We start from the raw sequence: 12,622 nt of genomic DNA on the forward strand, positions 1-12,622 counted from the left end.
AGTACGAAAGAGGGGGTGAATATAACGTAGTTCAAACATGATGGACACCTAATGTTTTCTGTAAAATTTTCTAAGAGTATTCATTAGATTTTCTAACGTAAAGGTTTATCCTCTATGTAATACCTCTGTCACTGGCAACGTTTACGTGTACACGAGGAGCAAAAATCCATAACGTAAGTGTTACTGCATCAAGGACTGGACGAAGTTTGAGTAATGTCACGAATCAAGCTAAGTAATGTTAATTCCTCAATGAATACAAGGTAACAATATAAAACTAGTCAAACCCTCGGAGGGAATCGATCATCTTTCTGGAATTGGCGGAATTCAACTAGAATTACGACGGTGACGAGTTTTCGAAAGAGCAATATGGAAGATTACAAAGTGAGAATATCTTTAGTTATCTCATATATTTCTACAACACATTATAATAGCGAAAGATTAATGTGTTAGAAAATTCGTATATCAGAGGGTACAATTTATTACTAGGCTAAGCTTGTGTAAACTTTTTCTAACCGAGGTATTGAAAGCGTTTTGCATACAAAGCATGTAGTAAAAAAATTGAAGTAGTTTTTTAAGAAAATCAATGCGTTACGCATTCATTGAACAATTCTCTCACCTCTCTTGTCTAGCGTCTAAAGCAATTTTTTGCAGATTTTCATTTTGTGGTGATAATTATAATGACTGGAAAATTGGAAATGAGTTTAAAATCGGCAACCACTTTGTCCACTAACAAATGTATAGTTCTGTCCATCGGAGGTATGACTCTTCTGAGGTAAAATGCTTTCATTTTAACATTCAGATGAACGAAAATCTTTTCAACAATTTCTAAACAGAAGCTGATAATCCATTTTGCATTCTGTAAGCCCTTACTACTTAAACAAAACTATTCTTTATCAATATCTTTATCTTTATTAGTGCTAATGATTATCGCAACAATTCCAATAAACCAGATGATCCAAGTAGTCTTATTTGGAAGTTTTATTTTGTTCCGTCTGCATCACCGTATGGCCCATCTCGCAACCATATGGAATATAAGCTATTCCAAAATGATTATCACTTCTGATCCAACAGCAAACTGCTGATAATTAACGAGGAAGCCCATAGGCCGAAACTGCCGATGTGGTTCAACATAGATTTTTTAAATGTCAAGCATAAAATTTAAGCATATGTTGTGCCATTACATCATACTGAAATCGCTCTTCCACACATTGCTTTTAGCATAAATGGCCAGAAGGGTCAGATGGACGTGTTCATAATACAGCAATTCAGCAAAGTAAATAAGATGAATTATACATCCTTATGGACCCGTTGTTTCTATAAATTTTCGTTCTTGGTAATAAACGACTAAGCGGGTTAGGTCAGAAACATCCGTGATAAAAAAAAATAACCAATTTTGTATAAACGATGGTTCTAGGCACAAGGAGCTGTATAGTGCCTCTGATCTCTCTTTGAGCGTGATTACTTTTATGTTGATCAATAGTTAGGCTCAAGGACGGCATCCAGGTTTATCAGAGGCGAGTTCAGTGTTGCTTCCTGTGTTTGTGAGAGACTGTGGTGTTCTGGTGGAAACATCCTTGTGATATTGCGACTTTGTAAGTGAGATCACACTGAAGTATACTGCCATAGGACATCCTCTCCGGTCACATTATACTGATCACATCTTTATGTTTCCATAATGCTGAGCCGTTGAGCAGGTAGTAGAAACTACCTATTTCATACTCCAGTATGGTTTCGGCCAAATGAAAAATCTTAAACCCGTCCTCAACTAAAGGCCAAAACGGAAAGGGCCAAGGGAATCATTAGGAAGGTTGGAGTGTGAGACCGAAATGGCTAATGCTTTAAAGTATTTTTTGAACTTTTAATTATTTTCTCCTTGTGTAGGTTTCGTCCGGATTTGGTCTGAAGCATCACTGGGAGAAGGGAGCTCAATTTTGCATACACAATGGTTCTTATCATATCCATATCTTGCATTTTACACTGTGGACGAACCACAAACGTAGGGCGATTTGAAAAGCGGGCCATGGGCTAAAATGATACTTACTAGTTCCTGTTCAATGCTCAGCATTATGATAGTATAATAAATGGTTCACCAAGAGAAGTTTGTTATCACGGTTTAACGCCCTATCAACAGCTACGGCCATGAAAGGTAATGAACGTCCCCCGAGGGTATGTGAGGTGAGCGCTTTATTGTCAGAGGCTTTTTCATGTTCCTGAAAGGCTTCCGGTGATATTACGAAGTAAAGTCGGCACTGAGTTGTTATGGCGAGGGCCCACAGCAGAACAACCCGATTTAAGAAAAAAATGTTCACCTCTTATTATGTTTCAGGCCAAATAAGGTGACATATACTGAGGCGTCAATGAAATTTGAGGTTTTCAAGCAAAGATTAAGCACAATTCACTGTTCGGGACTCCGCCGTATATCTCCATGGCAGAAATAAACATTCTAAATTAAAAAAAATATTGCTTACCTTTAATGATGTTCCAAGCCAAAGTTGGTTAAAAATATTGAGATGTTAAGGACATATATGTAAGGCCTTGCTACGTAGTCCCCAGGGGTTGAAACAACTGAATTTGAGAAATGATTGCTCACCCCTAATGAAGTTTCAGACCTAGTTTCCTGACATTAGCTGAACCAGTTGATACACAACTACTATGCAGAACGTTAAACATGAAGTGGTAACTGTCAGCCTAGAAACAAAATCAAAAGCCTTCCTCACTGAGAACTAAAGGCCAAAATTGAGGAGGTGTCATGGAAGACCAAATGAAGAAGAACGGCAGGAAAAAAAATCAATGTGTTAATAGAATCACAATTAAAGCCATAATCCGTTATTGTTTACCTTGTTCTCATCTTGGAATTTAGGTTGACCAAGATTTACATGGCAGCTATCAAGGGATCAAAATAACAAGGAACGTTAAACCCTAGTCAAACTGGCGTTCAGAAAAGCACAACTTTATGGTATGGTGATTTAGCCTACCAAGTTTAAATAAAGATAGCTTTTTTATTTAATTTTATTTTGGATTATGATTATGTGAACTTGTTGGTACCTTTTTCATGCCAAACCATAGGTTCTTCGTTTATGTTTTATTGCTGGCTCTGTCTGGTGCTCAACTAATACAACGTAATTGCTTCTTCCAATGAATGTCTAGATACATCTGTTTTTAGATTCGCTTGATGTGTATCGCTGTCGTTTTAATGAGGTAATCAAACAACAGACTACAACATCATAAAATATTCAAATATCTAACAATGTACACACAACTTAAATAACGAATAAATGACTGATTTATCGGGAGGAAAAACGGCTATTTTATGTGCTCGAACTTAGGGCAGAAAACAATTTGACGGTGACCACCACATCAAAACGTAGTCTTTTTATATATAGTGTGTCTGGTTGTAGATTAAACTATGGATTTCAATTCTGGCCTTGCCTTTGGCTTTGATACCGTAAATATTTCTTCTGAATGATGAAGTAGATGAGAATCTAGCAAGCATCGGCGCCGCCTTATTTGTTGTATCATGATCAGCGATAATTTCTAGTCAGGTTGCTCTTCTTCCATTCACCTCTATCACAAATCGCTACTGCTTTCAATCTAACAGTTTTACCACTGATAATGTAAACCAATCACTTGTCACGCATATGCTCTTGGTACCCTTCCATCAACTGTCTGACAATACACATTTCCTTTTAGACCTTAACGGCTCATGAACGAATTTTGCATGACTGAAAATGGCGCGAATGTGTTACACCCATTCATTAAGTTTTCAAAGTGTTTTTTTATTCATACAAGCTTGAAACTAAAAATTATTACTATCAAAGCTTAAGCAATAAAAAGCTTTCAGTCAAATTAATTTTCCTGTTTTCTTATTTAGTCCAAATCAACAGGGCACCCCCCAAAATAGGACACACCTAAGACCAATGGGAACCGTCAGCGAACTTTGGGGAAGGTCCGTTCAGGAAAACAATGACGAAACAGGAGAAGGGAAGAAGAGTTATTCAAAGAAGTATATATATTTTCCCTGATTTACAAAGCAATTACTGAGCGGAATAAAAACTGAGATAAATGAGAAACGATGCTCAGTCCTACAAATCTGTCACCATGTCTGTTACATATTACATATAGGGTTACATATAAAACACGCTTATGAATTACTAATCCAGGTTTTGACAGATTTATTGAATTAAACATTTTGTCCAGCTTATTCCCGTATACAACATAATAAATACATACATATCAGACATGTGTTTCGGTGATTAAAACATAATTTTCGATTTTGCTATCAAATTTAGTCTTTTTTACAGCAAAACTCTTCATAACCGGTTTTTCCCTTTATTTTTCGATTCATTTCTGAGGGATAATTATCCTTTTTAAGACTTAAATATAAATAAACAAATTAAAAGCATTCCTTAACATTCTTGTGGTTAGTTATACTGCTGGTATGTTGTGAAATGACATTGTACTTTAAGTACAGTTCGGAGACTTTTTACCAGATCATTACATATGTTGAACCCTCCGTTATCTTGCGACTCCAGAGAAAAACGGACGTTTCTGCCAACGACGCGTCTGTCTGTCAATTTAGAATGAGTGACGTATCACTCATTTACACCACTCGGTTTTTACAACAGTACACCTTATTTTCGCTTCAAAAGTACAAACACGGACTAAAATTTAACCGGCTTTTTCCACTTTTTGTAACCATTACTTCAGTACCAGTTCTATCTAGAATAAATACGTTATTCCACTAAAACACAGAACTTTTTTATGGGCGTTTTCTTGCTGCATGACCGCTGACCCTCCTGATCGTACAAAAAAGTGGCACGAAGTGGATAATACGATATCCGTGCTGAGCGACCACCTTGTTTTTCTACCCTTATTCAATATACCAATCTAATTGAAATTTACTTAGTTTACAAATGTTACCAGCTTTATTTGTCTGCGAAACGCCAAGTTGTATTGTAAATTCTTCTGAATTGGCTCAATATTCTCCTAATCGAATGAAATGCTGTCGACAACAACTTTTGTGCTTTATTTGTCTGGAACCATGTATGTTTTCACCTGAAAATTAAACTGTTCCCTCTTACTTTTCGTCCTGTTGACTAATCACGATACGTCGCGATGCTGATATATGATAACAGCTCTAGTAAGGACCAACCAGCACTTCCGAAAAAATAACCATAACAAACTTTCATAGTTAAAATTCAAAACAGCCGCATATATATATATATATTTTTTTTTTTTTTTTTTGTCATTTTATTTTCAGAAAGGCACAACTAAGGACAAAATGGAACATTTATATGAAATAACAATCTACCTACTTAAAATTAAAGATGACCGCCCATCTAATTAATCTGTTTCCGGTATATTGTGACCTGTCACAGTGTTATATTAATGTGTCCAATTGATTTTTCCACTAGCACTATAATGAAGTGAATAGAACATTTAAAAATAAATTAATAATGGACATTTCAGCCCTTTAACACTAAAGGTATTGTACAAACAACTCGCATGTGCATTGAACATTTCAATACAAATAAAGGATTACATATACAATAGAGCCAATAAAGCTGTCGCAACACACAGCTGTCGCATCATACAACTGCAGACGCTTCCTCTTCCGGAATACCTGGTCTCATTATCTTTGCACGTTTAGATCTTCCTGTTTTTTTTTTTTTTTTTTAATTTTTTTTTCATTTTTTGCCACAGTTCTATGGAATATGAAATAGAATTATGAATTATAATGTTGCCATGTTGGTATTTTCTTTATTTTGTTCTGACATAAACCGTGAAGTAAGAGCATAAATTTTGAAATCTAGGTGGTGATTGAGGAAAGCCAAAATTGATCGAAATAATTGTTGAAGCCCCCGTATGAATACGACCTTTTACCAACTCATGGCAGAGGCAGCTCAGCCAGTATACAGCTAAGATAGACATACAGACAGAGATTTCGTATGTGAAAATATGTTTTTACAACATGTATCTTAAACCATATGTAAACATGATTTTGAATTTAATATTACACAAATTGTATTGCTTTAAATGTATAACTCATTATACAAAATGTTCACCTGTCTACCAGCCCTTCATAATATGTTTATACATGTATGTGTATATATTTAAATACATACATTTATAGGTTCATCATAGCAAAGTTTCCATCTAACGCACCATTACTTTGATATATCTAGCCACGTTTATCATCAAAGTTTCCTACTCTTAAACAGTCAAATACACAAGCATAAAACTTTATTGGTATTCAATTCCAAATTCCGAAATTTTTTCATATCATAATACTTCTATTGATTTTACGACACTAGTCATCATTTTAACACGACTTAGATGTAAACCCAAACATTCGAGACATATCCTACATTTTAAAGTTTCATCCTCAAAGGATATAGAGTATCTAAGTAATTCTACTAAATTACATACACATTTTTGTTACATAATTGGGTTAATTCCTGGATGGCTGTGGATAGAGGCATATCTCTTCTTCTCATTCCTTGTATTTAGTTTGTCTTCCCACTTTGTGTAATAGAATTCACATAAAACGTTATTGATAAAACGTTTCGAATACGTTAAAGACATAGTCATTAATGAATCTATATTAGATTTACATATTATGTTACAAATATCAGGCAAGAGTCCTGATAGAGTAACTGAGGAACTGCCACAAATTAATTGGAGAAGTCTAGTTATAAAAAGAGCTTACCCTAAGTACTTATTAAAACCTAAACACTATTTGTTCCAGAGCAACAGTTTACGTCTCTCAATCTCATTCCACATATCAAACGCTCCTAGACGCTGAACAGTCACTGTTGAGCAGAGACCAATACCATGTCTACATGCCTATCTTTGAGTATGTTCTATCTCTTCCACAGCCTTTTTTTGCATATGTGTTCCAAAGCTAACACCCATACAGAATACTTGAGTGAACAACATTTTTTAATTATTTTAAAACTTATTAGAGAGTTCAACCCATTAAGGTGAATACCGATGATTTGGAGCGAGTTCAAGATTATCTTTCCTTTCACGCAAGCATCAGTTATATACTCAGCAAAAAAAGTGCACAATTAATTTATGGAATCAATAGCATATGATATATTGGGAAATTTGTACATTTTATATCAATGTGAAGGGACAAGTCTACGCTTTACAATACTGTAGAAAAAAGTCTGACGTCACTCGTGCCGTTCGACAGCAGTTTGGCTATCAGCATCCATCAACATCGCAATCGCTCTTCCTCTCTGATTTTGCGTTAAGCGTGGCATCTTGGTCAAAGGCGAAATCAAAATGCCGACGTGGAAAATTAATTATCCGTTTGAAAAAATCTGGCTTTGCTTGATTACGCCGCATGATTTGAACTTAGCAAGTCAGAAAATGACATCGTCACGCTTGGTTAATTTTAGGGTAGATTATCGAGAAGGGAGATTATTCTTGATGTAATACCGGACTAAATATTCCATTATTTTTTTTATATCTAAAGTGTACTTTTTTTGGTTGAGTACCCTAATACTTTGTATGTAGGTTACTGGTAAAATTTATCATAGCGTTTATTTTCTGTGATGTTATCGGAATTGTATCAGAGCCAATTCTAAATGATATATGAACACAGTCTTCTAACTTTACACGTCGTCGTTGAAATTGAAATATTACGAAAGAGCTCTTTGTCTAATTAATATTAAGGCGCAAACGAGTTGTATATACTACATTTAATGCCTTCTGAATTAACCCTATTGAGGCTGAAAATAACGCTTCGTCAGCTAGTAAGACACCTGGTACGTGTATGTCTTTTATCAGAAGTCCAAGACGTGAATTGTCTTACTCACCAGCAACGTCATCAATCATTACAAGAAATACCCAGCAGAGGTCACTCGACCTTGACCTAACCCCATATGATCATCCGATATCTATACCGGAAGTGAAACGCGCTATCGTTTATATGAATTGTGTGAAAGCAGGGGGCGTGATGGATTGGTACTAGAAGATACCATTACAGTTGTTTAAACTTTCTATATGCATGTTACGGACGGTATTCTCAATGTTTAAGTTGTTATCAATGTGGTTGACTTACGTGACATGCAAGAAAACTAAAGTGATTGTACCACGCTTCTCTCAGAATATCCGGATCGCACGTGATTTTCCCGTTTACTAACATTTCATTTGATTTAGATTGTTTTCCTATCGACCTGTTCCGTCGAACGGCCAAGTAAAAAGTACCAATGTCTATTTCTGCCAATGACTTCAATTGTTCATGCTCTTAGTATTCAGGTGATTTCAGATTTAAACGACATTTTCATATTTTCAAAATAAAAAATCCAACAACTCCATTTTCAAACAATTTTTTAATGAACATAATGGATTTAACATACATTTCATAATTCATTCATTTGCAGTGAGTCGATTTGTTCAAAATTGATAAAAAAAAATGTATTTTTTGATCTCCATAACAACTAAGACGTCATTACCGTAACGTATTAGTAACTTTGATGTATTTATTATTCTAGAATATATTTAACGTTTTCTTTTCATAATTCCATAATTCAAACCAAAATAAACAATATTAAGCTGTGAAAAATCAGTCAACCATGTTAATGAAGACATTCTATGGAATTGAGACTATATACTGGCAAATATGATAAAAGTTAATATTTTTCAAATTGATAAACAACATTTAAACTCGTATTAATGTGACATTGGAACATTGTATTACCCATAGAAAGATGTGTAATGTTTTGTTGCAACAAATGTTGTTTGTTTGTGTTATTATTGCTTCTAACACTTTTTAGCGATCCTACAATGTCATGTTACGGTAATGACACACCGTTACGGGAATGACAGATCTTTGCGGTAATGACGTTCAACATTGAAAAAAAAAAAAAAAAAACGAACAGTGAACTGAACTTATCACCACTTATTAATTACAATGCAGGGCATTTTACTCATACTTATGGAAACTATTTTATTGTATAGGTTAGAAATCAAAATCATCACTTTCTCATGTCTTTAATATTCTTGAAGACATTTAGGTTATTTTCAGCGCAAAGGGACAATTTAGTCAAAATACCAGCAAAACTAGAAATAAAAATACTACTAGTTTGTACAGGATGGTACTAGTGTTGTACCATTATTTAATCATTGATATGTGCTGAAATGTCATCTCCGAAACGATATCGTCATTACCGAAACGCGGGGTGGCGTTTCGGTAATGATCGTTTTGGTAATGACATTTTATCAATTAATCCCCTTTTGGAACCTCATACAAGTATGGCTGTGGAATTTACTTTTGTTCCCACGCTGCTGGTTGTATCAGCTATACTATCAAACTATTACATAATTCCATACATCACATTAATCATTATATTAATTGTTCGGTAATGACCGGTAAAAACATTCCCTAATAATTTTGTACTTACAAGCAAGTCCTTCTTCACAAACGAACCGATTCCCTGCAGACATGTGTGAAGGTTGAAGTCTTCCCGCGACAAACTTCTAGCCGAGCAGGAAAACTCCGCGCTAAGGGCGATAACTCCTTCTGTATTTTCAATTTTGATTCCTTGTTGCGGTAATGATGAGAATACTGGTTACATGTGTCAGTACTATTTTTTTAAATCTTTTTGGTTGAGCATGAACCAATTTTGTGTATTTTTAAACTAAATCATATCTTGTTTATTTTAACTGCCGTTTGAAATTTTATACATCTGTTGAAAAGATGGTGCAATACGGTCATTCGTGCATAGAACACGATTTAGTTACACGCGATCTACGTCTAGTTAGGGAATCCTTGAAGACTTTTTTAAGATATTTTATTTTATTTAAGACATGTAGAATATGAATGATTAATTATCTTAAATGTAATATATCTTCAAACGACAAAGTTTGAAAGAACTATTTCATTTTTATTTGCTTACAGGCTATTACATTTGTAGTTACGCATAATGTTGTTTAAAAGAGTAAACATGATCATACGTCATTAAAACTGATATACCTATTAATTACATTTTTAGCATTGAAATATAGGTATTTCTCCCACCTCTGCCCATGTAGGATACATATGTCCAATGTGGAACACCCATGGAGGATTAATAGAATCTTCCCCTACCCTGAGGGTGTGATAGAGAAATCTCCAACCCGAGGGGTGATTTTTGTTGTTGTCTAACCCGAGGCTCTGCCTCATATTCATATTGCGTTTGTAGTCTGTCATTTGGCTCTTGCGGAAGAATGTAGAATTTTGGAAACGTGAATGGTGATATTCATGCGCCATTCAGGCACTTACACCGTGGGATTTTTTTTTTTTTTACGTCGTGGCGGAAATAATGGGGTGGGAGAAAAATAATCAACCCCTACCCTCAGAGGATGTGACAGAGAAATCTCCAACCCGAGGGGTGATTTTTTTTGTAGTCTAACCCTCGGCAGAGCCTCGGGTTAGACAACAACAAAAATCACCCCGAGGGTTGGAGATTTCTCTATCACACCCTCAGGGTAGGGGAAGATTCTATTAATCTCAAACTGTGAAAAATATCACTTTTGTGATATTTTTCACTAGATATAAATCTACTCCAACGACTAGGACGGCGCCATATATTTTCATGCGCGGAAGAATTTATCAAACATTGTTTTTATTTTTTCAGTTAACGTTTAAACCATTTTATTGTGTATAAGTGACATCAATAAATTACAAAATCCATGTCCAAACACAAATAAACATTCATTATGATTTATTTATGAGTCTGTATATTCTTACTGATTTTTCATAAAATGGACTATTTTTTGCCGCGCACAACATCGTTGTATAATGAGTGAGTAGTGTCTGGAAAAAGCAGGGTCAACTTACCCATTTTATAGCTATCGTAAGTTTGCCATTGTTTTGGTTTATTTTTGCGATGAAAATGTAATAAACAGAATATTTAATAGTGTCTTCAGTAATAACAAATATATTTCACTCGTGTGGCTAATATTTTTCGTATCACACGAGTGAAATATATTTGTTATTACTGAAGACACTATCAAATATCCTATATATACAAACCGCGTCTCTTGAGTGTTAAAAGCACCTCATATATTGAATGATGTAAAGAACACAAAGTACATATTTTCTGAACCGTGCCACTGTCTAATATACCTGTTTATTAACGTCTACCCCATATGGTAGTAATAATTGTTAAAAGAATATACTGATATGAGAACGGAACCTAAATTCAAATGTCCCCGAAGATCTGGCATTGAAATTGTATCTGCTGCGCCCCTATATTGATCAGATGCGACTAGGTATGGGATTCAATTAAATCTTCTCTTCTGTCTCCCGCCAATGTGTTGATTATAGAACTTCCATATAAACTTTACCAACCTTCATCTTTCGAAACACTGTGTGATGAGTTTATCGGGATATTTCAAGGTTTGTAAATGAAGGTTTTTTGGTAATATTTTTAACAAATTCGTTTTTTCTCTTATAGGTAAGACCGTGCCATTCCTCGAGATGGTGGTTGCGTCTGCATCGGTGTTTACAATTATTGCTATCAGCGTGGAGAGGTACAAGGTCGTGTGCAAACCTTTATCAGTCAAAGTAGAGAACGTCCTTTTCGTCGCAAAGGTGATTGTCGTCATATGGTTAGCTGCCGTCTTTGTCAGTGCACCAATGATATCTATTGTTATATACAAGGACAGCAACTTGCTAGACGGAACACCGATCAAAGTCTGTCGTGCACCAATCAGAACAACATTGCAGCGGGCATATATTGTCATATCAACATTTCTTATCTATATCATTCCGTGTGCTCTTCTTTTTACTCTGTATTGCCGCCTGTGTCGCAAGCTTATCCCCGACTCTGAATGCCCTTTTGATATGTACGAGCGTTACGTGAACGAAAAATTACGTCTCAGAAAACAAGTTGTGAATATCATAGCAACTATAGTTTCCATGTTTTTCTTGTGTCATCTTCCTTACAGAATCGTCAGTTTATGGCTAATATTTGAAAACAGTAAAAATTTGGCACGTTTGGGACTAGAAAAATATCTTGCAATAGTTTATACGGCAAGAATATGTTTATATGTTAACCATGCATTAAACCCAATTCTATATAATTTTGTTTCAAGAAAATTCAGGCGAACGTTTAAAATGATGATTTATTTCCGTGGGAAGCGAAATAGGAATAATTCCTCTCAGAGACGTGTTATGGAAAGGAAATCGAGAGAATCCAGTGGTATGTACTGTAAAGGTGAAGTCAACTTGATGAGGATAGAAGTACAACAGCGTCAGACATCTTCATCGACGTCATCATCATCAAATAGACAGCGTATCAACGATTTTTGTCCTCTGTATAAAAACATCGCCAATTCTAGAGAATACGATGACATCACAAATCAGCAAAACTGACCTGTATTGACTGCGGTGTTTGAATTCATAGTTAAATCAAGTGAAAGACTAATAATCGATTTTTTTTTAACTTTGAGAATTCAGACGTGTGTAAAGATATTTTCAACTTTTTTTTTCTTTTTTTTTTTTAACATTTCGTCTTTAGCATTCATTATCATTTTACTACCAAATGATATTTTATATATATTGATACCTTGCTCAATCAGATACTTATCATTTAACTGGTGTGAAGTACATAAATATATATAGATC

General features: G+C 35.0%; 1 protein-coding gene across 1 annotated transcript in view; it reads left to right on the forward strand.

Moving 5' to 3' along the window:
• The window catches only part of LOC132543643 (pyrokinin-1 receptor-like), a 50,758-nt gene extending 38,388 nt beyond the window's left edge, over positions 1 to 12,370 (forward strand). The window contains exon 2 of the mRNA XM_060207159.1: positions 11,451 to 12,370. Within this exon, the coding sequence (XP_060063142.1) occupies positions 11,451 to 12,370 (920 nt within the window). The remainder of the gene's footprint in view (positions 1 to 11,450) is intronic.
• The last annotated feature ends 252 nt before the right edge of the window (positions 12,371 to 12,622 follow it).

The sequence above is a fragment of the Ylistrum balloti genome, unplaced genomic scaffold (genome assembly GCF_031769215.1).
Source record: "Ylistrum balloti isolate Yb309-2 unplaced genomic scaffold, AGI_CSIRO_Ybal_v1 Utg369760, whole genome shotgun sequence".
Lineage (NCBI taxonomy): Eukaryota > Metazoa > Mollusca > Bivalvia > Pectinida > Pectinidae > Ylistrum > Ylistrum balloti.